Source organism: Penicillium hordei (genome assembly GCF_028827395.1).
Source record: "Penicillium hordei strain IBT 12815 chromosome Unknown utg000002l_segment0_segment0, whole genome shotgun sequence".
Classification (NCBI taxonomy): domain Eukaryota; kingdom Fungi; phylum Ascomycota; class Eurotiomycetes; order Eurotiales; family Aspergillaceae; genus Penicillium; species Penicillium hordei.
This window is the reverse complement of record NW_026623143.1, coordinates 360,184-385,168: the sequence shown is the minus strand read 5'-3', so window position 1 is coordinate 385,168 and position 24,985 is coordinate 360,184. Positions and strand designations below refer to the sequence as shown.

General features: G+C 48.9%; 9 protein-coding genes across 9 annotated transcripts; 5 read left to right on the top strand and 4 right to left on the bottom strand.

The window, feature by feature from the left end:
* Positions 1-133: 133 nt before the first annotated feature.
* Positions 134-2,336, top strand: N7537_003467 (beta-catenin-like protein 1; the record flags this gene model as incomplete). Its single annotated transcript, XM_056894525.1, has 10 exons — positions 134-160; positions 210-264; positions 319-551; positions 608-714; positions 766-1,000; positions 1,048-1,141; positions 1,192-1,706; positions 1,757-2,041; positions 2,090-2,207; positions 2,254-2,336. The coding sequence occupies 10 exons, from the start codon at positions 134-136 to the stop codon at positions 2,334-2,336; spliced, it is 1,752 nt and encodes a 583-aa protein (XP_056754273.1).
* A 532-nt stretch (positions 2,337-2,868) lies between these two features.
* Positions 2,869-6,974, top strand: N7537_003466 (DNA-directed RNA polymerase II subunit RPB2). The gene is made up of 2 exons (XM_056894524.1): positions 2,869-6,612; positions 6,673-6,974. Exons 1-2 carry the CDS (start codon positions 3,005-3,007, stop codon positions 6,833-6,835), a joined length of 3,771 nt encoding a protein of 1,256 aa, XP_056754272.1. The 5' UTR covers positions 2,869-3,004; the 3' UTR covers positions 6,836-6,974.
* An 838-nt stretch (positions 6,975-7,812) lies between these two features.
* esdC (GTP-binding protein EsdC) lies at positions 7,813-8,598 on the bottom strand (the record flags this gene model as incomplete). Its single annotated transcript, XM_056894523.1, has 1 exon — positions 7,813-8,598. The coding sequence occupies one exon, from the start codon at positions 8,596-8,598 to the stop codon at positions 7,813-7,815; it is 786 nt and encodes a 261-aa protein (XP_056754271.1).
* A 1,572-nt stretch (positions 8,599-10,170) lies between these two features.
* On the top strand, positions 10,171-11,817 carry N7537_003464 (class I SAM-dependent methyltransferase; the record flags this gene model as incomplete). Its single annotated transcript, XM_056894522.1, has 11 exons — positions 10,171-10,191; positions 10,242-10,297; positions 10,347-10,403; positions 10,453-10,482; positions 10,533-10,574; positions 10,643-10,715; positions 10,775-10,815; positions 10,865-10,890; positions 10,954-11,140; positions 11,226-11,654; positions 11,727-11,817. 11 exons carry the CDS (start codon positions 10,171-10,173, stop codon positions 11,815-11,817), a joined length of 1,053 nt encoding a protein of 350 aa, XP_056754270.1.
* Positions 11,818-12,755: 938 nt separating this feature from the next.
* N7537_003463 (ATP-dependent helicase dcl2-2) lies at positions 12,756-17,197 on the bottom strand (the record flags this gene model as incomplete). The annotated part of the gene is made up of 6 exons (XM_056894521.1): positions 12,756-15,261; positions 15,326-16,321; positions 16,385-16,526; positions 16,584-16,836; positions 16,910-17,050; positions 17,102-17,197. The coding sequence occupies 6 exons, from the start codon at positions 17,195-17,197 to the stop codon at positions 12,756-12,758; spliced, it is 4,134 nt and encodes a 1,377-aa protein (XP_056754269.1).
* Positions 17,198-17,846: 649 nt separating this feature from the next.
* On the bottom strand, positions 17,847-18,465 carry N7537_003462 (double-stranded RNA binding motif domain-containing protein; the record flags this gene model as incomplete). The annotated part of the gene is made up of 2 exons (XM_056894520.1): positions 17,847-18,389; positions 18,445-18,465. 2 exons carry the CDS (start codon positions 18,463-18,465, stop codon positions 17,847-17,849), a joined length of 564 nt encoding a protein of 187 aa, XP_056754268.1.
* Positions 18,466-19,423: 958 nt separating this feature from the next.
* Positions 19,424-21,067, top strand: N7537_003461 (nucleic acid/nucleotide deaminase domain-containing protein; the record flags this gene model as incomplete). The annotated part of the gene is made up of 1 exon (XM_056894519.1): positions 19,424-21,067. One exon carries the CDS (start codon positions 19,424-19,426, stop codon positions 21,065-21,067), a length of 1,644 nt encoding a protein of 547 aa, XP_056754267.1.
* A 2,575-nt stretch (positions 21,068-23,642) lies between these two features.
* On the top strand, positions 23,643-23,933 carry N7537_003460 (Zinc finger C2H2; the record flags this gene model as incomplete). The annotated part of the gene is made up of 1 exon (XM_056894518.1): positions 23,643-23,933. The coding sequence occupies one exon, from the start codon at positions 23,643-23,645 to the stop codon at positions 23,931-23,933; it is 291 nt and encodes a 96-aa protein (XP_056754266.1).
* Positions 23,934-24,597: 664 nt separating this feature from the next.
* On the bottom strand, positions 24,598-24,867 carry N7537_003459 (uncharacterized protein; the record flags this gene model as incomplete). The annotated part of the gene is made up of 1 exon (XM_056894517.1): positions 24,598-24,867. The coding sequence occupies one exon, from the start codon at positions 24,865-24,867 to the stop codon at positions 24,598-24,600; it is 270 nt and encodes an 89-aa protein (XP_056754265.1).
* Positions 24,868-24,985: the final 118 nt, after the last annotated feature.

Sequence of the window (24,985 nt, the reverse complement as noted above, 5' to 3'; positions counted from 1 at the left end):
TTTATATTTATATTTTCCTCACTGCTGCTTTGAACGTCTCTCTTACACAATCAATCTCATCTGATATACCAGTGCGTCAGTAATTGGTTGCCTTCACATTGTCCACTTAACAGGTGTTTTAGCCGCAACAACCATGACGAACGTTGATGAGCTCTTTAAAGTGAGTTCCAACTCCGTTTACTTAACGAAGGCATATCTGACGCGCAAAGAAACCATCTGCGACAGGGAGCGCTAAGCGCAAGTTCGAGCCCGTCCAAGATCCAAGTACGCACTTTCCCCGCAAACGCGCTGGTCGCAAATCCTGACGATACCCAACAGATGAGCTCTACAAATCAGCAAAATTAGATGCAAGTGGGGATGTGAGATCAAAGGGAAAATCCCCCATGGTGGAGGACGAGATTGACGACGGTGAAGCTGGACCCGAGCTCCCTCCAGACTTCGAGGAGGACGTCCCAGACGACGAGGAGGGCCGCTTCTTCGGCGGTGGAATGGAGCAGAAGACAGCTCAAGCAATGGAATACATTGACCAGCAAGAGGAAGACGAAGCTCCGGTACGGAACTTGTGGTGCACAATATATTTGTCCTGGTGCTGACAGTGCTCATCTAGGCCGAGAAGTTCGACTCTGTATGGGTGCGCCGCTTCGCATTGAATTTTGAGAAGAAGATCTCCAAGAATGCCGAACTACGAGCAAAGTTTGAGAGTGATCCGCAAAAGTAAGTGGATGCCGGAACAGCTATATGTACTAGGTGCTAATTATGCTGCAGGTTCATGATTTCGGAGGCCGACCTGGATACTGAAATCAAAGGCTTGTCCATCCTGTCTGAGCATTCTGATCTATACGAGGAATTTGCCAAGATGGGATGCGTCGCATCATTGACCTCTCTATTGTCACATGAAAATGCCGACATTGCAATTGATGTCGTCCAGATTATTAATGAATTGACAGACGAGGATGTGGAGGCAGAGCAAGAACAATGGGATGCTCTTGTTAACGCAATGGTATGCTGTGGTATGGTACTATCAGTAACTACGCTAATTATGACTAGATGGAGGCCGATCTCATCGAATTGCTCGCTCAAAATCTCTCCCGACTCGATGAAGGGTCTGAGACAGACCGAGCTGGAGTATACTATGTGCTAGGTGGGTATCCATTATAATTAATAATGGGAGGATTTACTAATTAAATACAGGTGTAATGGAAAACCTGGCCTCCCAGACATCACATGCGGAGAAAATTGGACAGGACGCTGCAATTTTGCCCTGGATCTTGTCCCGCATTCAGCGAAAAGAAGCAGCGGTTAGCCAAAACAAACAATATGCCGCAGAAATACTGGCAATCCTTTTACAGTCTACTCCAAAGAACCGCACGAAGTTTATTGAGCTCGACGGCATCGATATCCTCCTCCAGCTGCTCAGTGCGTACCGTAAACGGGACCCAGCTAAGGACTCCGACGAGGAAGAATACGTGGAGAATCTCTTTGACGCTTTGATCTGTCTTGTCGAGGAAGACGCAGGGAAAGACAAATTCGTGGAGGCCGAAGGAGTTGAGCTTGCGCTGATCATGCTCAAGGAAGGCAAATTCAGTAAGCCACGTGCTTTGAGGGTTCTTGACCACGCCTTGGGCGGAGTGGGAGGTGCACCGGCCTGCGAGAGGTTGGTCGAGGCAGCTGGCCTGAAGACAGTTTTCGGAATGTTCTTGAAGAAGGTAAGCTCGGTCTTTCATAGTCAAATTGCGTTGTGCTAATATTCATCCAGCAAGAGGGTCAAACCATTGAACATTTCTTAGGGATCTTTGCCTCCCTTCTCCGTCTTTTGCCTGGTGGTTCTGCTACCCGCATCCGGACGTTGGCCAAGTTTATGGAGAAGGACTATGCGCGAATCGAAAAGCTCGTCAGTCTCCGGCGCGAGTATGCCGCGCGCGTGTCACCTGTCGAACAAGCCATCGAGAAAGAGCGCAGAACGTTTGATAAGGAAGAGCAAGAACTTATGGCTGGCGAATGGTTGTCGAGGCGGTTGGACGCGGGTCTATTCTCATTAGAGGTATGATTCTTCTTCTGCGCTGGCAAGGCTCTTTGCTAACTGTTCCAGACAATTGATGTTATTTTGGCATGGCTCATTGCCGAAGATGATGGAGCGAAAAGGAAAATCGTCTCACTTCTTGCGGGCCGTGACGAAGATTTATCCCTGATCCGCGGGACTTTGCAAGGTGAGTACCCTACATCGCTATAAATAGTCGGCGCTAACTCGAGCAGAACAAATCGAAGGTCTCGGAGAGGATGAACCGGGCCATAAGGACTTGAAGGACATGCTGAGCACTCTTTTGCAGTTTGTTTGAACGACGACGGAATTGTAATGTATCATAATATCATTGTTATCAACAAATCACATCCACAGGGTCCACACCTAGAGGTTTTATAGAGGAAGGTTTCGCGTAAAATGCGTTTGTCGCTATATAAATTTTTGTATGGGTATGTACATTAACCTTAATTCTTGCGACGCGTCTACGACCATCACGGCGCAATACAATTCATACAATTTGTCGACTTACATAGTTCTAAAGCCATGTTTTATGATCTCTCCATCATGATCTCCAAAGTTAGATTTGTTCCGCCATGTTGGCTTGGCGGTCAGAAGGAATCACGTGCAGCCTCGACCACAATATTGCAAGGGCGGTGAGACCAAGTCACGTGAAGCCAACCCCATCGAGACTAGCGCCTGGCTGAGAAGCATCCAAACGTCTGGAGATCAGTCCCTTCATCGGAATATTGTCGGGGAGCCTCTCATTCATCCCCCCAGTTTGTCAGCCTTGCCTTTTGCATCTGTCTCTGACTTCTTGACTTCTTTGCAACCCCCACTTTCGGAAACTGACAGGCGGGCGTTGCAGCGCGTTGGGCGATTCTCGCGGAGCTGTTCCCACTCCGACGCGCCTTGCGCTTTTTTTTGTTTCCTGTTCCTCCTCTCTTCATTATTTTAATCAATATCTAACCCCAGTTCGCTGCAATCATGGCGGACTACGACGAGACATACGAGGAGGACTTTTACGATGAGGCGGATGAGGGCATCACCTCCGAGGATTGCTGGACGGTGATTTCGTCCTTTTTCGACTCGAAGGGTCTCGTCTCTCAGCAGCTAGACTCATTCGATGAATTCATCTCCTCGACGATGCAGGAGCTTGTGGAGGAGCAAGGCCAGGTGGTTCTCGACCAGACTCTCCCCCCCTCCGAAGACGAAATCGAGCCGATCGTTGTGCGCCGTTACGAGCTGAAATTTGGCACTGTCATGCTTTCGCGCCCATCCGTTACAGAAGGCGATGGCGCGACCACGATCATGTTGCCTCAGGAAGCTCGTCTACGAAACCTCACTTACGCTTCCCCACTTTACCTTGGTGTCACAAAGAAGATTATGGAAGGTCGTGAGAGGATCGGCAAGCCCAACAACGACGATGATGATAATGATGGCGAAACCGATGCAAAGACTCAAGGCACATACCTCGAGTGGAAAACGAAGCAGCTGCCCCAGGAGCAGATGAAGGAAGAGACAGTCTTCATTGGAAAGATGCCCATTATGCTGAAATCTAAATACTGTATCCTCAAGGATCTGAACGAAGCGTCACTTTATGCTTGGAACGAGTGTCCTTACGACTCTGGTGGTTACTTCGTCATTAACGGTAGTGAGAAGGTTTTGATCGCACAGGAGCGCAGTGCGGGCAACATCGTCCAAGTCTTCAAGAAGGCACCCCCCAGCCCGACACCATATATTGCCGAAATTCGAAGTGCAGTCGAGAAAGGCTCGCGCATGCTTTCGTCGCTTACTTTGAAGCTTTTCGCCAAGGGTGACAGCGCCAAAGGAGGATTTGGCCCGACTATTCGCTCGACGCTTCCATACGTTAAGGCCGATATTCCAATCGTCGTCGTTTTCCGTGCGCTGGGCGTCGTTTCCGACGAAGATATCCTCAACCACATTTGCTATGACCGCAACGATACCCCCATGCTGGAGATGCTGAAGCCCTGTATTGAGGAGGGCTTTGTCATCCAGGACCGTGAAGTTGCCCTGGATTTCATTGCCAAGCGTGGATCGTCACAGTCGAACCTGAACCACGATCGTCGTGTGCGCTACGCCCGGGATATTATGCAGAAGGAATTGCTGCCTCACATTTCGCAGAGCGAGGGTAGCGAAACTCGCAAAGCTTTCTTCCTTGGATATATGGTGCACCGACTTCTTCAGTGTGCATTGGGTCGCCGTGATGTTGATGACCGTGACCACTTCGGAAAGAAGCGACTCGATTTGGCTGGTCCGCTTTTGGCAAGTCTTTTCCGGACTCTTTTCACCCGAGTCACAAAGGATCTTCAGCGTTATGTGCAGCGATGCGTTGAGACCAATCGCGAAATTTATCTCAACATTGGTATTAAGGCTAGCACATTGACCGGTGGATTGAAGTATGCTCTTGCTACTGGTAACTGGGGCGAGCAGAAGAAGGCGGCTTCTGCCAAGGCTGGTGTGTCCCAGGTGCTGAGTCGTTACACATTCTCTTCCTCCTTGTCTCACTTGCGCCGAACCAACACACCCATTGGCAGAGATGGAAAGATTGCCAAACCCCGCCAACTCCATAATACTCATTGGGGTCTGGTCTGCCCGGCCGAGACACCCGAAGGTCAAGCTTGTGGATTGGTCAAGAACCTGGCACTGATGTGTTACATCACAGTTGGTACACCTGCCGAGCCCATCGTGGACTTCATGATTCAACGCAACATGGAAGTCCTCGAGGAGTTTGAACCGCAAGTGACGCCCAACGCGACAAAGGTGTTTGTCAATGGTGTCTGGGTGGGTATCCACCGGGACCCTTCGCACCTTGTTACTACGATGCAGAATCTGCGTCGACGAAACATGATCTCCCACGAAGTCAGTTTGATTCGTGACATTCGTGAACGAGAGTTCAAAATCTTCACCGATACTGGACGTGTCTGCCGGCCATTGTTCGTTATCGATAACGACCCCAAGAGTGAGAACTCGGGTGGATTGGTCCTTAATAAGGACCACATTCGGAAGCTCGAATCCGACAAAGATTTGCCAACAGACCTAGGCCCAGAAGAACGCCGTGAACAATACTTCGGATGGGATGGTCTGGTGCGTTCTGGAGCAGTTGAGTATGTCGACGCCGAAGAAGAGGAAACCATCATGATTGTCATGACCCCCGAGGATCTCGAGATCTCTCGCCAGCTTCAGGCCGGTTACGCTCTGCCAGAAGACGAAACCAGCGACCCCAACAAGCGTGTTCGGTCGATTCTCAGCCAGCGTGCCCACACCTGGACGCACTGCGAAATTCACCCTAGTATGATCCTGGGTATTTGCGCCAGTATTATTCCTTTCCCGGATCACAACCAGTCACCACGTAACACCTATCAGTCTGCCATGGGTAAACAAGCCATGGGTGTTTTCTTGACGAACTTTTCCCAGCGCATGGAGACTATGGCCAATATTCTCTACTACCCACAAAAGCCCTTGGCCACTACTCGGTCCATGGAGTTCCTGCGTTTCCGAGAGTTGCCCGCCGGTCAGAATGCTATTGTTGCTATTGCAACTTACTCTGGTTACAACCAGGAAGATTCCGTTATCATGAACCAGAGCAGTATCGATCGTGGTCTGTTCCGCAGTCTCTTCTACCGTACCTACGCGGATACCGAGAAGATGGTGGGACTGCAAGTTGTTGAGAGATTCGAGAAACCAATGCGCATTGACACCCTGGGCATGCGCAAGGGTACTTATGACAAGCTGGACGAGGACGGTATCGTTGCTCCCGGTGTGCGTGTTTCTGGAGAAGACATTATTATTGGAAAGACAGCTCCCTTGGCTGCTGATGCGGAGGAGCTCGGTCAGCGCACCAAGGCACACACCAAGATCGATGTGTCGACGCCTCTGCGTAGTACCGAAAACGGTATCGTTGATCAGGTGTTGATCTCCACTGGTAACGATGACCTGAAGTTCGTCAAGGTTCGCATGCGTACCACCAAGATCCCCCAGATTGGTGATAAGTTCGCCTCTCGTCACGGTCAGAAGGGTACCATTGGTATCACCTACCGACAGGAGGACATGCCTTTTACTCGGGAAGGTGTTGTTCCCGATCTGATTATTAACCCCCACGCCATTCCGTCCCGTATGACCATTGCCCATTTGATCGAATGTCAGCTCAGCAAGGTTTCCGCTCTCCGTGGATTCGAGGGTGATGCTACTCCTTTCACCGATGTCACTGTCGACTCCGTCTCCCGTCTGCTGCGGGAGCACGGCTACCAGTCCCGTGGTTTCGAGGTCATGTTCAACGGCCACACTGGTCGCAAGATGGTGGCGCAAGTGTTCCTGGGTCCCACCTACTACCAGCGCCTGCGCCACATGGTGGACGATAAGATCCACGCTCGTGCTCGTGGTCCTACTCAGATTCTGACTCGCCAGCCTGTGGAGGGTCGTGCCCGTGACGGTGGTCTTCGTTTCGGAGAGATGGAACGTGATTGTATGATCGCCCACGGTGCCAGTGCCTTCCTGAAGGAGCGTCTCTTTGACGTTTCTGATCCGTTCCGTGTTCATATTTGCGACGATTGCGGCCTGATGACACCAGTTGCGTAAGTTTAATCCCTACCTTGTTGGCTTTTCACCACACACAAAACTAACCGTCTTTATAGGAAACTGAAGAAGGGCCTTTTCGAGTGTCGTCTTTGCAACAACAAGCACCGTATCTCGCAAGTCCACATCCCCTACGCCGCCAAGCTGTTGTTCCAAGAGCTGGCCTCCATGAACATTGCCGCTCGGATGTTCACCGATCGCTCTGGGGTTTCGGTGCGTTGATTTACGGTTGCTCTCTTCACATTTGTACTTTAATGATCTTGCTGGAAAAATGCGCATCTGCTTGGCCTATTTCGCGGCGTCTCGGAGAATCGTTGGCCATCGCATTACAATAACCGGCCCTACATACTTGAATTGAAACACTTTTTGTGTGGTTTTTTCCACTGCTCCTACCTAGATCTGTAAATAGAGTTGATCCTCCAACACATTTAAGCACAGCTATACCCCCCCTTTTGTAACATGCCTAACCTTCCCCTATCTTATCTCTTGTCGGCACACATATTCGAATCTACTCGGATATTCCGATCCCCGACTCAAGGATATCTCGTCAGGAATCGTAGCTACAATTACCTGAATCCTCAATCTACAATAAACATGGACGCAGGTCGTATCTCATTATTCATTGGTATCTCAGAGTAAGACCTAAACCAAAGCATGAACAAGTCCATGACATCGGAGGGATGTTCTTTGGTTGACGAGATGCCGTTTTCCATCTTGGTCGGACCTCCTTTGGATCTAGGAGGCTCAGGACAGATCTTGTCATCTTATGGCTTGTGCTGGTCAGATCGGAATCTTGACCGGTTCAAGATAAGCTTGTCGGAGTCCACGAGGCTGGATTCGATGATCCAGGGTAGATGTTGTCCACATCGAAATACCTGGGTATTATAATCGATGGCTTCTTCTTCCTCCTCTTCCTCCTCCTCCTCCTCCTCTTCTTCTTCTTCTTCTTCAGCAGCACTCTTCTTCCCCCACTCCCCTTATTCCTCTTACCCTCTCACCACACAGTCTTCATCCCCGCCCAACCGCAGCGCAAAACCAGTCCACGCGGCCCGGGCTGTTTTTGGTATTTTTTTATCATTTTCAGAAATCAAAACAAACGCAATGACCAAGTCTCACCAGACCAGAACAAGTCAAGCGAAGGAACAAATAGAGCAGAATAACCTAGCAAGGTCCCAGGAACCCGCCAAATAATAACCCATCTACCGACGAACAACAATACCCTGACGACGAACAGCATTGCGAGCACGAGTGTACTCCTCATCACTCTCATACTCCGACTCAGAGCAGCTATCATCCGAAGACTCAACGTATCCACAGCGCGAACCACCACAGTCAAGCTTGACACGGTCACCCTTGCGGGTGATACCGTATCGCTCGCAGCGGCAGTGGACGGGGGGCTCACTCATAGACGAGAGCGAGGAAGGCGAAGTCGAGCCCGATGACGACCGCGACGAAAGAGATGACCCCGCAGAGCTGGGCGGGCTGTTCGAGTACGAGTACTCATCTGACAGACGGGAGCCCGCGAAGCGACGGGTGAGGTCGTCGACGGTTGGAGCGAAGTCTGCTTCGCGGAGTTGGCGGGAAGCGTAGTGCTTTGTTGGCTTTGGGTGCTGGATGCGCGAGGGGGACAGGGCGCGGCCGGTGGCGATGTTGCCGCGGCTGGTCTTTGGGGCGGAAGATCGGCTGGTGGGCTTGCCGCCGGGAACATCGAGGATGTTGAGCTTGCGGCCGGTGGTGGGCTCGACGGTGTATTCGACGGCTGGGTCGTGGGACACGTGGTACCCGTCCATCATGTAGTAGTACCAGTAGCGGCCTCCGAGTTGGAGCATTGAGGTCTGGAAGCGGAACTTGCCAACCCAGGCGCCGGGCTTTTCTTCGCTGGAGAGCGGGATCTGGCGTTGGTAGTTGTCCCATGAACCGACGAGGTGGACGGTCTTGACGTTGGACGAGGTCCGGAGGGAGAACTTGAGTTGAACGGCGGCCATGATGAATCAAATGTAGACACAAAAAATTGGAATTTAAAAAAAAAGTTGTCGTAGGGGCGAAAGATCAAGAGAATCGTATATAGTTAGAACAACCCTAAAAACTACCAGAGTTTGGGTTGTCAAAGTTGATTGGAAATATTGGACTCTTTGTTGATCTTTGGGGAACCGGTCCGACAAAGAAAAGAAGAATAATCGAGCGAGATTATATTAAAATTGAGTTTGTTGTAGATATCTGTTGAACAGCGAAATCAAGTCGACCGGCGACAAGTAGAACTGTTAATAGTTGTAAAATTCGAGGAAAATCCGTAGCAAGGCACAAACTCAAAGAGCACAGCTCGTTTGAGGGTAAAAAGAGTAAAAAAATTAGAATAGTATAGAAGATAAAGAAAGGAAAAAAAAGGGTCCAGGCAACCAGTGCTCAGGATCACTCGAATAGGGCAGATAAACACAACAAACGCTCGCTGAACAAAAAAAAAAGAGAGAGGAAATCCGCCTTGAGGTGGCTATGGCATTCTTTTAAGCAGGTCGCTCAGCAGTGCAGAATCCATAGAGGTGAGCGGGTAATTGACGACGTTGGTTGGTTCGATGCAAGTTGCACTGTGATGTGCTGCCCTACTGGCTGTGGCCAATGACTGATCAGAATTTGGCGCTGGCGCTCGGACCAGAAGAGGAGAGAGTTTGCTGTACGAAAGGCAATTGTCCAAGCACCTTCAGGGATTGGAAGTCTGAAGAAGTTGTCAGCCTCATTGATTATGGGTATGTGTTGTCATGTCTATGTTGTAGACTGTTGAGAGCCTTGAGAGGGTCGGAGCGGAGACTTGAGATGAGGTTGGACCTCAACCACTCAGTTTCCTAGATGGGTTCTGTATGCGGGGAATGTCTCATACCAACACAGAGAGACCTGAAAACATTAGAGACAAGATTTCAAAGGATCCTGGTGTGTGTTAATGTACTCCCCGAGATCAAAAATATCCGAGTCACAGACGTCACCAGTCCTTCCTAATTGAAACTCCGCCGAGACTAAGACGCGGGATGAAATGCATAAGGCCCTATTCAATCAGAGACAGGCTGACCAGGATTATTGAACAGGGATGATGGACAAGGATGAAGACAAGGATGAAGACAAGGATGATGGACAAGGATGTTAAGGACGGTGATGCCATGTGGATGAAGTGCCGATTCCCTTTCCGCCTTTTCGGCAATTGACTCTTGTCATCTGCTCTACCTTGGTCTTAGTCTTCTTAATCTTCTTTCCTTCTTTTTGAGAACAAAAAGGAAAAAAAAAGACACTTCAGCATAGAACTTGCGACCCGGTGGATTTTCTCATCTCTCTGATTGGTCCAATCCAATCCTTCCCCAACGGTCTAGGTGGGTAACATATATTAACGACAAGGGGACAACTGTAAGGCCGTTGGTCGATCATGAGACACTCGCACTAAAGCTGGAAAGAGTCATGTATCCGTCTGGATCCTTGATGGGTTCTTTTGTCTTTTCAATTCGCACAACTTGTTAAATAATGGGGTTCTTGTCTCTTATCTTCGAAATTTGCACTTCTTTTCAGTACTTTTAGCGATGGACACATCGATCGAGATTGTAGGTGAATTCTTATGATCCGATTGATAGGAACCTAATATCAACGATAGGATCCGGTTTACTATGACCATGGACATGACGACTATGTAGATAGTGACTTTGCTTCGTGGGTATATGCACTATGCTACTATCAATTACTCTAACCCAAACTTCAGTGAAACGACCTCTCTATCATCGTCTGTCTACCGGGGGGTGTTTGAAAATGGAAGACGGTATGCACATGTTCAAATCTCCCGGTGTTGGATATTAACAACATATCAGCTATCAGACCGTGAGGGAGGGTGCATCTTGGTACGTGCCCGAACATCAACTCAACTATATGCCTTCTAATATTCCTCCAGGTTTCCATCCGACGAGCAACAATTTGAGAGTTTAGAGGCAGGGTGAGTTATGACTTCACTACACACACACACACACACACACACACACACACACACACTAACTCAGCCAGTCACCTCTTGTGTATACTTCTAGACGCCGATACCGACAACCCACTCTACCAGGCACCCCTGAAAGACCCTAAGGTATACACATACACCCAGGAACTAAACAACTATGAAATACCCCACTGACAAAATGCAAGCAAATCCTGGATATCGGCACAGGCCGAGGCAACTGGGCCATGTAAGAGTACAACTTCCCTAGCCCAAGAACACCAACTGATAAAACACAGCGATGTAGCCGACATGTTCCCAGATGGTAAGCACATGAATCCATACATATGTCCCCATACTCCCCAGACAGCGAGCTAACCAAACCAAGCAACCGTCAGAGGCGTAGACCTCTTCCCCCCACCAGGAGACTGGCTCCCCCCAAACTGCATCATGGAAGTCGACGACGTCCTACAGGAATGGACCTGGCGCCAGCCCTTCGACCTAATCCACATGCGCCAGCTGATAGGCGCCTTCACCCCTGTTGAATGGGATGGTCTATTTGCTCAGTGTTACAAGTGAGCCTTCCCATCCTCGCCGCCTCAATATCCACCACCCACACCCGCACTTCCCTTCCTGAATACCAATCTAACAAAGTAACAGAAACCTAATCCCAGGCGGCTGGATCGAACAAATAGAAGGCGACCCCCGAATCCACTGCTCAGATTCCAGCATGTCCCCAGACTCCAGTATGGTCCACTTCACTCAAGCGGTATTCCGCGCAGGACAGGAATGGAATCATCCCCTCGATACGCTGGACACGATGCGCACTGCAATGGAAAAGGCCGGGTTTGTTGATATCCACGAGAAGACGTATAGGTGGCCGGTTGGACCGTGGGCGCGTGATCCTACACTTAAAGAAGTGGGGAGATTGCATTATCACCAGTGGACGGCTGGTATGGAGGGTTGGGGCATGTATCTTCTTACTAAGTTCGGGGCTCCGATACCGTGGACGAAGGAGGAGGTGTTGGTTTTGTTGGCGAAGGTTAGGAAGGAGTTGCAGGATCCACATATTCATATGTGGCAGTATGCGTGGGTTTCTCTTTTTTTTCTTTTATTCTCTCCTTGATCATTTGATGGAGCGGTCGAGCTAACGTTACGTAGAAGGAGGGTTTGGGGGAGGAAGCCTACGGCGGGGGAGGAGGAAGGGAAGGTGAAGAGTGAGGAGGTTGATGTTAAGTACTCTGTCATGTAGTCTAGGTTGTGTTTGTTTACTTGGTGTAATTATTTCGAAGGATATCAAGTACTAAGTTTGAACAATTCCTTTCGAAAGCTAGTCGAGACGAGCGGGAGACGACATTTGTTATTGAGAACATATTTTCCAGTAGGACTGACGGGGACTTCCCATATCAAAACTCGAATCCTTCTCAAACCTTCACGAGTGCTTCTCATTAATTCATATATAGGCTTTTTTATACCTCTAGAAGTCGCTTTGTCCACCACGGTTGAATTACGCATGCGATAAGCTGACTACATGGGCTAGTTATCTAGTTTTCCCTATCTTCAGGCCAACAAGTAGTTGTGAATGACTTAGGAATCTACTGCGAACTCTTGACTATGGAGAGTCCTCCTTGGAACCACAAGCCATCGTGCTTTACCCTCAGGGTCTCAGTAACTTCTAGTCTATTGAGATAATGGCTGTTTCATGTCACGGGCCGAGAATATGGCAAACAAATCATTGATTGGCAAGGTTCCGGTCTGATGCAAGTTCCGCTTTGGTCGTACAACTTCATGTATATTGTTCCAGCGTATCTTTATCGACCTGCTCCAGATCCTGGTATTTTACTAGCAATGGGGATGGATAGTAGGAGTTCTTGATAGGTCAGTCGTCTTTTCATCCAGTTCAGCCAATAAGGCCCTACTCTCCAGTGTTTTCCTACTTCCCAGTAAGTCCTTGCCTACAGTAGACTAGCTATCTCCGGTATTCTTTACAGTACCACTTGAGATCAGAATTTTCCTTGATATTCCATCTTGTTATCTCTGTTACATGGATGTATCCAGCTTTCTAGAACATTCCATCGTTATTGAGCAATCCACTGTAATACCTCTCAGAGGCACCCTGAATCTTAATGTTGATTCATGGGCTAGATATTCAGTAGCTATTTCAACATCGATCTATATATTTGTCAAACCTCACCGGGTCTTGAGTCTTTCTTGTAGAAGTTGTGCTACAACCTCAGAGGCAGAGACCATAGCAACATTCCGATTGGGGAATCCCTGAATATCAACCAATTTCTCGTCGTCCACCCAGACCGCACAGCAGAAGGGCTTGTCTGGCGCGGGTATGGTATATCCTTGGTAGAAGATCTTTGTTCTTGGATGTAGCTTCTGTAAGAGGATTTTGGGATGATCTGTGACTACGCCATCGCGAAGAAATTGCTTAACACGAGGGAGAATCCCTATCCTGTTGGCCAGATGCCGGCAGTCCCGCAGGTTGGCTTGAGAATCCAGGAACACGGCCCCCAACACGCTTTTTACAATATCACCCAGGACAGCGTGGCCGCCCATCGCGGCTAGCTCAACCCAAGGGTATTGTGTCTTCCTCAGAAAAGCCAGTTGAGTCCTCCAGCAGTTGCGCCGGGACGTTGATCGAAATTTGGCCAAGGCAGTGGTAAGCTCAATGCTGTATGAACGCAGACAGGTCCACAGATAAACCTCGTCCATAGTCTCCTCCGTACGGCTGAAGGTTGGTTGGGTAGCATCTCCGACATGGGTTTCAACTTCCATGTGGAACATCGAACACAGAAACATCAAGAACATATTATTAGTCACGGCGGTTCGCAGACTTTGCAAACGGTCCACATCCAGAGTCCGGTTAGGAGTGTGGAGCAGAGTCTGGGTCACCACCAGCTCGAGCACAGCATCCCCCAGGAAGGACAATCGCCCGTAGGCAGCGGTCTGAGGCATTCCGGATGCATAGTGGGAAGGATGCGTCAATGCCTCCACCAGCAGGCTGCGATCCGTAAATGTGTAGCCGAGCAATTGTTCCATCTCACCCAGCATTGAAAAGCACGAGATCACGGGACCGGGACTTGGCCGAGTCTGCTCAAAGCTACCGTCACTCAGCGCTGCGGCATACCAAGTCTTGATTGCCGGCACAAGAGCCGCGGCACAGGTCGCCGCTTGCTTGCTGCCGCCGTCCATATAGGCTGCGCCCACGATTGCTCTTACCATCTCGGCCAGCGTCCTGGCGCTGATCTTCCGTGGCTCCATGGAGCCCGGTGGTGACAGAAAACTGGAAATCCATGCGGGCTTCCATTTCCGGCCGCTGAATCGTCTGGTGATGAGGAATTCCCCCAGCCTGCACATCCTGGCTGCCTGGGCCAGCCCCTGGTCTGAGACAACAGTCTCCTTGAGCTTGGATAGTAGGCCTTGATGCCAGGTGGGGTGGTGCAGAAACAATTGCTCGCTGGTGATGAATTTCAGAAAGGTGGCCCCCACAAAGGCCAACGACCGGAACCGATCCGGCCTCTCGGAGCAGGTTGGTCGAATTGCCAGGGAAAGGAGACCTATCCGGCGGAAGGCCATGCCTGATAAAACTTTCTCCCGTAGTCGTTCGGCAACCATACATATACCGATTTCATGGGTGATACTGGGAATATACAGAGCCGCCAGGGCCCATGGAAGGGGTAGTCGATCCATGTTCAGCTCCTGGTCCTCTGAGAATGTCTTCCGGCCTTTATGGTCTGTCGCCAGATTTCCCGGTTTCAAACCTCCGGGAAGGCAGCGAGATAGAAAGTTCCGCCTCCGGGGCAGAGGGTAGATGTGTGCCCGAAGGCGTTGGAGGCTGCATGGGGATTCCAAATGCCGTGAATCTATGATCCACGGGTAGGAGGGCCATGTAGGGCTACGCAGAAGGCCTGGTGCCCGCGTGTGCTTTTCGCTCTTCAAAGCCTCGTCGAGGGGGACACTACCAGAGCATGTCTCCAGGAAAAGTTGCATCGCAGCTGGTGCTGCATCTGGAACAAAAAGGGCAACAAAGTCCGTTCGATCCTGAGTCTGTAGCAGATACCCATGCACAGACTGGAGGATCAGATGTGTGACCCGACGGTAGAGCAAGGTATTTTGATGGTCAGTGGCGACTAGTGAGCCTGGCCACAGGCGGACAATGATGGTGGTCCCGTCATGCAAGAATAGGGGAAACCTGGTCTGCTTGTAGATCTGCAGAGGGATGATCATCATTAGCTTGAGACTGTTCCTTCCCGGGATTTGGATCTCCAGAAGATGGGCGTACAGGCTCCCCCCGCCGGTGTTCCACTGAGCAGCTGCCTCAGCCCAAGGATTGAATGGTTCCGGTAGAAGATGGAAGCCTTTGCAAGAAAGTAAGGCCGGCTCGATGAGGTCGGAGGGCTTAGTTGGTAGTAGATAGTCGTTCACCAAGCCTGCCGCCCGCAAAGCCTTGTATGCTTGTAATGCAGTGTCGGCTTTCGCATGTTTTCTACTGGACCACCAGCACAAGCCCTCAATTTCTTGAAGAGACGGATGAAGAGAACTAGGTAAGAGGACTGTGGCTCGAACCCGGCCATCGGGACTCTCCTGGTAATTATATAGGGGCCGATTGATGACATATGGCTGTCGCAGCAGTTTTGCACAAAAGGTGTTCAAATGGCTCACAGCATCCAGCATGCCCAGTCGAGCGCTATCATATATTAGTAAAAACATCCTTTCATGCTCTTCTTTTCCTTTTTTGCAGTCATATATACCCTGTGTCCTTCACCTCTAGTGACAAATAAGAGTCTGCCTCACATGGTGAGTCGGGAATAGCTCGTGTGCCATCTCGGTAGGTCTGCACCAGCTTGTCTTCTAAATCTATCAGTTTCCTCAACTCTTCTTCTTCCTGCTTGTCATTAGCGAAAATGATGAAGGTGGATTGTTTTTGGCGAGCTCTTCCACGTCTTTGGACGAAGGACCTGAGACTCAGAGGTCGGTCGAAGCTGATGATAGTATTGCAGGATGGGATGTCGATTCCCTCTTCCAGTGCATTAGTGGTGATGATTAGATCCAGATCTTTCATACGGAACTTGGCCATCGTCTCTTCCTGCCCACGGATGTTATCATGCCACTTCCCAAGGTCTGTCAGGCCCTGCATTTTTGACATGCCGACAAAAGTGCCGCAGCGGAAATTGTCTTTGGTATCGGGATGATTCTCGATCAGTGACTTTAGTATCATCACCGCCGCTCGTCGAACCACAAATATCAGCCCCCGAAAGTCTCGATTCACCAGTCGGGACAGAGTTTCAAGAAGCCCCCGGCATTTTGGGGAGAGATCAGCAGGTGTGGTAGGCGATTTGGGATGCTGCTCCAGCGGGCCGAGCTCGCAGAGCGTCTGCATAGTGAAGTCTTTGACAGTACTAGTGCACCATTCTGTCTCGGCACACGAGCGTTGGTGCTCTTTGAAGTGCCTGATGGCCGTGGACATGTACTCGGTCGCCGCCCAGCTGCCGAGCTCGTGATAAAGGGCTTCAGAAGTTTGGACAAATTGGCGAAGCTGCGCGGTCCTCGACTGATGATGATACTTCTCTGCATGATCGGTAATGCCACGCAGCCAACTCAATAGCCGGGGTTCGGCACTAATTCGGAGTCCGTCATCATCTAAGAAACGATAAATGCACACCTCAGGACGATTGGTTGAATCCAACAGCTGCTGATAGTATCGATTCGGGCCCATGCACCTGCTGTCGAGATCACTCTCCAGCTTCCTGTCATATGGGCTATTAGCACTTCCCCCTTTCCCACCCTCTCACTCTCAGTTGCAGACCTACTCGAGGCTAGATACATTCGAATGGGCTGGAGAGGCCGACAGACCCAGGATCCGAGGTAAACTGTTCGGTATCGTTTGTTTGTAGGGGTGGTAGAAGTTTTTCATGATTCTGTTCGCAGGGCTGTTTCCAGTGCAATGATGAGCTAGTTGCGATGGCAATTAATTTCTAAACAGCAGAGGTTCTACATATTCCAATTTACCTTCGTCAAATACCAGTAATGAGGATTGATCAATTCTCGTGAACCCGTGCGTTAGGGCGTCGAACAGGACCTGATAGGTTGAGACTGCGACTCGCACGCCGAACAGAGCGGCATCCCAGACGGCCTTTTCTCCCCAGTGGTCGACTTGATCCTTGCCGGTGAAGGATCGAGGACGGCTGTAGGGAAGGTGGGTCCGGAGAACATCGACTTGTTGCTCACACAGCGCAATAGTAGGGCAAAGAAACCAGACAAGCTATATGTTGGGTGAGCCCCCACCCCGCACGATTGCTAGAGGCAATGGAAGAGGGGATACAAAAGTGGGCTACCTTATCTGGATGAATGTTCAGTGCTTCGCGGATTCGAAGAACGGCTCTGAAGCATCGATCAGTACTTTGAGACAAAAAGGTCAACCCATCCAAAAGACCAACATGAGAGTTTTCCCAGTCCCGGTGCCCATCTGAATTGCCCTATTTAGCATTATTGTCTAATAATTTCCACGGAATGTTCCCCAATCTTACCGAGACAATAATGTTTTGCTGAAGACTAGCTCGGAACATTTCCATTTGGTAGGCTCGTTCCCGTATCGGTCGCTTCTCCCTATCGTTAAGGGCCATGTTGGAGATTGATGGATCCGCGATTCTTAAATATTTCAAAAAGGAAAAAGGAAAATAGCGTAGCGGAGGGAGAGAATTGCGGGGGATAAAGCAACTTTATCTTTTATTTGCTTTCAAATGAGCAGGTTTCTCCAATGAAAGTCCAACACGCACCTTTGCTTATCTATCGCAATTCATTTCTGATGATTCATATGCGCGGTAGCTAGAGAGGCTGCCAATCAATCTAGCCTTTACTTTCAGTGCTGAGTCTGCCAATTGCCCATAAGATCCTTGATTCATACATACCTAGAATCATATACCAGATTGTCTACTTTCTTTCTCTGATCATTGAGCTGAGCTTCAGCCTTTCAATCATTCTCTATTATAGTGAGGAAAATAGTAAAGAAATCGCGAGAGCTAGGAGGTCGAGTAAGCACAATAAGCGATCTTTATGAAATATGCTGCTTATCGAGAACCCTTATGTTTTGGACAAAGACAGACACCTTCTTACAGACATCTGCCAGATTGGTCGATTTATTGAATATACGGTCTTTTTGACCTCATGCTACTTCTGTGATATCTGCTGCTGTCCCACTGCTACAGAACGCTGCTGAATGTGCGATTCCCTGTCTACTCGACTCATCAGATTGAGCATCTCCCTCGTCACTATTCAGTCTAATCGTATCGTTTCATTCAATTGGCGGCAAATTTCCTTGGCGCCCAAGTGCGCAGCTTCTTTCTTTGTTCGAGCTCTACCAGAGCAGGTGACATTTCCATACTGGACAATTACCTTGAACAGAGGCGGATTCAGTGTGATTATCTGCTCCTCAATTCGCTGAAGTCTCTTGTTTTCTCTCTGGCCCCTCTCATGCAACGCGGCGGTGTATCGATGGAGAGCGACTGCGTGAGCAGTAGTTCGTCCAGGTTGCGAGTGACCTGGACTTGGGGGGCTCGATGTTTCCACACTCGTCATTACATGGCTGCCACGATGGGCTGTTCCGGGAGAAATTGGAGAGAATATGTCGGCGAGGTTCCATAAAAGCGGGAGTCTTTGAGGCTCAGGGCAGAGTCTGTAGGTCTGCCCTAGCAGGGCGACTACAAGGTCCCGGGCACTGCTCTCTTCTCCGATAGCTGTTTGCGAGTCTTCGGCGATTTCGAGAGACCCCTTTATTCCCGTCCAGTTAAACGTTTGGAAAGCATGGTTGCAATAATCCTGTATCTGCGTGAGTCTGACAGCCGGCGAGAGTTGACTGAAATAGCGGGCTAACCTCAGTCTCCTTGCGCGACATTTCAGAGCTGGCGAGGGATGAGATAACTGATATTTGAAAGAGAAGGGTGCCGATGAGAAGATCTATAAACGAGGTGGCGTTAGTTTAAATGCAGATGGGAGACAGATGGCCATTAGACTCGCCCTCGGAATCGGTTGGTTGACTGTGGTCTTGCAGACTGGCCATGCTAATGCTTCGGACTGATAGCAAAGCAGTATCTTAGGTTTTCGAGGTTGGAGGATTTATTGAACTTTATGTATGTTCTCCCCACTCCCTTTATTTTAAGATGGTTCCTACAAAAGCATGAAACCAGTACAACATGGAAAATATCCCAACTGTGACTCACCGTAAGACTCTATCCTGTAGACGTGGCGTCTCGTTCTTCCATTTACAGGCTCTCAAAGGAAGTACACGAAGGAGTGATGTAGAGCGTGACATGTCATATTTTTGAAAATGTGTTGTCCATGCGGGGTCAGCCGTACTGCCAGCGGTCTTCCGTGGCAGACGCAGACACAAGTTCATTTTACTCCGCAGAAGTACAAAGACTCGCATGCATGGCTAACATGAACCCGCGACCTTGACACTGCAGCAGGAGTATGTCTGTGTACAGCATAGTAACATCGAGACTTGCACGACGATTGACGCAGTGTGACATGGCTTCAATCTGGCTTGCGTCATGTAACGAGTGAAGGAAACCAAAAGACAGGGATACACATTGGCAGCGTCAGAAAAATGAGAGGGGGGAAACAATTGGAAAGCAAAAGAAAGGGAGCGAAAGAGAAACAAGGCAATGGCTAGCTTTGGACAGCAATAATGAATAATAAGATTACCAGGGTGCAGTAAGTCAGAAAAAGTGCAACAGGGTTAAGAGGATGAACTTTAGAGTATATATATCAAGCTTGCAGCGGGCATCCCACAGATAAAGAACACCTGGTATATCTGTTATCATCAATCTGCAAACCTTCTCGAGCAGGACGCAATGAGTGGAGAATATTCGGAGGCTTCGCTGATCTCCCATCAGCCTAAAAAATTGCGGTTGCTCTATGAGCCTCTCTGCTTGCTCCACACTCTAAGCGAAGTCCGAGGGGATCGAATAAAGCCCGGTGATATATCCCCCGAAGGCCCGGGGCTGACTGCCCCCAGATGCTATCGATCCTTTGTGGACGCCATCGCCTATATATGTGCGTACCAGAAGAAGCCTGGCTACGTCACCGCGGCGGCCCTAGAAGAGACTCCCGATGCGATAGTAGTTCTGCTGGCTGCCAACAATAGCATTGATACGGCGATCGTCACTTTTCTGCAGAAGGTTCTCATAATTCTTTTATGGATCATCGATCATCCTACGGTTCGACTGGACACGAATGAGGGCCGAGAGGTGATGAAAATTTTGACTGCCCACGTGCTGGACCTCAACGCCCCCAAAATCTTCGTATACTATCAGCAGGTGAACAAACTGGTCTCGTTGGTGATGGGACGATTGAATGCCGAGTCTGGATTGAAAGGTACGCAGCCCTGTCCGGAAGAAGAGCGGCTCTTGCTGGACATCAAGGCTGATGAAGCGTTACCACCACGAGCAGATCATGACGGCATCATCAAACTCCGCAACTGGATTGCAACGCACCTTTCAAAGAGCAGTATGCAGCTTCAGGAAAGCGACATGCCAAGCCTGGCCCTCTCCAGCTACAGGGACCGGGAGGTGTTCAAGGCCTTGCATCACACCACCGGGAGCCTTGAGCAATCCCGTAACTTTGAGCGACTCCATAAGCTGCTCTACAAGCTGGGGAAGCACGTGGCTCAGTGTAAGCGACTGATCGAGGCCACCATCAGGCTTCGCTTAGAGTTATCACGAGGCTTGCGCATCGAGACGATTGGGGGGTCGCAGGAGAACCCGATCCCTCTGGTGGTCCGTACTTGCAACATTCAGGACATTAGTCATCGTATTTTCTCTGATTCGGCGAAGCAAGATATATTCCTGCGGCAGTTGCAGCAAATATACTCAGAGAAGGAACTGGACCGGGTCCTGTCCAAGGATCTCTGTAAAGGCAAAACGCGCGTGCATGCGGAACTTTTAGTTCTCGACCACTTTGAGCAGACAGGTGGCAGGTTCCTCGATGAGAGGGATAGGTACATTGGATGCAGTAAGCCAGCCTGCTACCTCTGCCACATGTTCATTTCTTGCCATCCAAGAGGCTATGCGAGCCCCCCTTCCCACCAGAAGCTCTACCTGAACTGGCGGCTTCCTGATGTCTTTGCGGACGAACAGAATGCCGCGACGCGCTCTCAGCATCAACAGGGTGTTCTGCTTCGCATGATCGACACCGTCAGGAGGGATTTAACAAACGACATCGCTACCAGTGTCGGTAAGCGGATGAGCTTCGCGGACTCGACAGCGGGAGGCACCTCAACCATTATTGACATCGAAACTGATATCAGTCCGTCCATGGCCAGTCTCTCTCTTGACGAACTACGAAAGACGCTTGATCGTCAAGATAAAGCCGGCCGTGGTCCTCGAGAACCTCACATGGACCCGAAGTTCAACCCTTGGGGCGTTCCCTATTTTCCTAGCGAGACTAGCGTAGAGACTGAGAGTGATGATTCTGCTACTGGTGGGGTGGGGATTTAATAGCTCATGCTCTTGCTCACTGAGCATGATTTGGTTTCTCTTTTCGCTGAATATGCCTGGCTAAGGATGCTGCACGTGACAATATTGCAGTTGACTTGGTGCCTGGGTATTAGTAACTGCGAGATTATTAGGGCTGTTGTGAATATGAATATTCGTCAGAATCCGTAATATTCGTTATTCGTACTCGCATTTGTAAACATCACAAATAATATTCGCAAATTTTGTTCGCAATTTATCACGTGCAAATTGGGTAGAAAATCGCAATATAGACCAAAAATTGACCTAATTAGGTTTAATACTTGGATTCTTGCGTGATGGGAGCAATACTTTCTCTAGTTATATAGGATAGTTAAGGAGTTCCCCTTTACCTTCTCTTTGTAGAACATCCTCGACTATTACTACCCGTTATCTTTCAACCGGTGATGGAGACCTGTGGCAACCGTCCAGATTACCTCGCTTTGAACGATAACTATCAGAGTGAGGTACGGCCTGAAGACTGGACCTCTCCCCGGCCCCAGCATACCTAGAGAATCGGCTATTCGGCCACTACGCGGCCTCCCAGGGGGTATGGAATATATAGATTGCTAGGGCATAGAAGAGAAACATATCCAGATAGACCAGGTAGTTAATTGAATCAATTTAATGGCGTTATGGTTGAGATGAATGCATTTAAATATAATAGGTTGGGTGGGGTGTCCAGCTATGGGGTGAAATACATCCCTGTTATTAAGTCTTTACCCACCTGCATTTTCACCCCACCCATCCAAATATACATTTATATTAAACTATATACTACAACACCACCTATTGCTCAATTTACATCTAAAAAAAAACAGGGTTTAAGTCCTACTATTCTCGGTTAAAATACATTTAATATTTCGTATAATAACCCTTAGCTTTCTATACAGCCTTGCACCTCCGCTCCATACTCAGAATCAGCCCATCAATTTTCGCCTATAGTATTTCCTCCCACGTATATATAATATAGCGCTTAAAATATGCCTAGTCCTCCTTCGAACGACCTATATACATCAGCTTAGGATATAGCTCGAATAGCTTCACTTTCAACCATCTCCAAACTAGTTCAATTAGGTTTAAATCAGATGAGTATAGGCCAATCTTTAATATATGCTCTATACTTCTCAAACCACTCTTAAGTGATCTTTATAATATAAATCTTTGTATTATCTTACTAGAAGATATAATCCGGTCGGTAGTTCTCGGTTAAGCCTTTTTCAAGCGTATCGATATACGAGATCGTAGTAAGGACTTAATAACAGGTATGTACGTTGGGGCTCTCGTGACCGTAGTGAAGGCCTCCTCAGCCGATGTGTTGGGTTGGCCAGGATCACCGAACTAGAGTGGAGTAAGGGTCCATTGCAAACCCGAGATCAGGGCATTTCGTCCAAAGGGATAACCCGGGACTCGTCGAGGATGAACTGCGGGAAATTCTTGAAAATATTCTACGAGTGCTGGTTATGAGGTGGTAATCCCGGTAGAATCCCGATGACGAGGAGGATTTCGTAAGCAGAGCGCTAGACGGGTTCTTATTTTGTCGATGTAGTAGTGCATACTGCTACGCACGAACCGAACCGGATCGAATTAAATGTTTATGTGAGGTATCACAGTGGACACAGCTTATGGAGAGCCCCACCGAGAAAAAAAGAACTAATCAGCAGTAATCTGTCTATCCAAGGCATCAAGAACCTGTCGGTCAAAACCGTATCATAAATGCAGGGGTCCAATTAATGGTATTCAACTCTCTGTATTTCTGTATCGGGCGGTTGAACCCCGAGCGCTTTAAGACTGGGTGCCAGTCATATCACATGCAAGCCTCCACCTTTAGACGGACTTTCATCGTCCGAACGGCCTGCATCATCACTATGATCATTCATCCTGGTAAACTGGCCGCAAATAATTACACCAAAATAGAGCTTGCTACTTGACTACCTAATCAGCATTGCCATTATATGATAGATGCTCCTGGGAATACTTTGCTAATCAGACTTATTGAAAGTACAAGGGCAAGTGCAAGGCAGAAATACTTCCTAATAAATATAGACTAGTGCACTTGAGGTGAGGCTTGGGAAACAAAGAGAGCGAGACTGCAGGTCTGAATTCGAATATCACTTTAACGCTCAACGTACTTCCTATTAAAAGCTATCAGATATTGTATTCAGAGCCACATTTTGACGTGCTGGACTGAAAGGCATATGGTATTCAACTCTGATAACACAAGTTGAAACCGAAATGTAATGTTGACTTCCACTAAATTCGTAGATAGTACTATGACTTCGTCACTCCAGCAGGCCTCTCAGGTGGCAAGATGTTGGATTGGCTAATGCGCTGTCAGCAGCTACATGGCCACAACTAGCGGTGAACGATAAAGTGGTGTCTTGACAGCTAATTGAGCCATACGTGTCTCTTCGTTCGTTCTTGGTTGTCGTCAGCCCCACGTAGATCCCATATATCATGAAATTTCACTGGGAATGCTTCGTACTTGGTGTATATATATACTCGCTGGCACCCGCCTGAATTGTACGAAGTGCATTGCTCCCACTCAAGTCAATCGGCCATGGATCCCCGGTTCTTTGGTCAAAGCGAGAGTGGGGATTGGATGCTGGAGGTACCTTGGGATCGTTGTTTCGACTCCGCGGCTTCTACTACGGATAATAATTCGGCCCCTGAAATGGAACCGGAGATAGCACACTTTTGCAACACTGAATACGGCAGTATCTTCCCGTCAGCTGGAACTTACGAAACCCCAATGGAATTTGCTAGCTTCGACGAGCATGTCAGTTCATACACCACGGACCTTGAACCTGTTTCCGATCGGGGTTTGTTCGACCACGACCAGTCTCTATAGAGTGCTGGGTCGAGTTCAATCCCGATGGATGTAGGTGAAATGTGCGACTATCCGATGGCCGCTTCAGAGTCTCTGAGCTCATTGTCGATAAACGCCAAGCAAGACTCAGGATCTCCTAATAGCGTTTCAAAATCGAAATGGAAATTTGAAGAAGCAGAAATGCCTTCAATCAGTATGACGGATGTTGCTTCGGACGGGCTGTATTACTGTCAGCGGGAGACGTGTCGCGATCAGGAGGGTTTCCAGCAGCAGGGACTTTTTCGGTGAGGCTTCCATAACTGGAATGAAAGAGTGTATCTAAGTTATTTCAGAAAACACGTGAGATGGCATGAGAAACCTGTCAAATGTCCTGTGTGTCATTACGTTGCTGCACAACAAGGGGACATGCGGCGACACGTCGAAAGAGCTCATAACAAGTGGGCTAAGCAACGCTGGGATGTGGAAGAACTGTTCTCTTGTCAGATATGCGATGTCTCATTTACACGCAAGGATAATCTTCAACGGCACTTCAGGGACAAACATGCAATTGGGTTGAGCAGATAGAAAATAGGATTGTGATTGTTCTCTAGTCGAGTTTTCGATCGAATTAGATGGATGTAGAGACTGTACACGAGATATAGCATCACAAATGGATACCCATGGGAGACTTAATTAAATTAGAGAATTAAATTTGAATAGACACGCCGCCATCGTCCGAATCAATATCCCGATCTAGCCCAACCCACTCTCCGGTCTCTGGAGTATTCAAGGGATCTGCAACAGATTCGCTGTATGCATTTTCACAAATGTCCTGTTCGTCCAGCAAATTGAAGTTAATTGCAGAGCATATTTCCGTGTTGCAAGTTTTAGAGTCTAGATGCCAGCGGCTTGCTTGTGAGTGCTGCAAGACTTGGTCAATGATCTGGTTATGGAGCTGTTGCTTAATCTTGCTCATAATCTGCTTTTGCTCTCAAGTTGCCGTGTCATTCTTGGTAAATTTCTTCACGACTGGAGGACTCCATATTGTCCAGACTTCCCGGTGTGACAAAGTCACCACTATGCGCGATGGATGA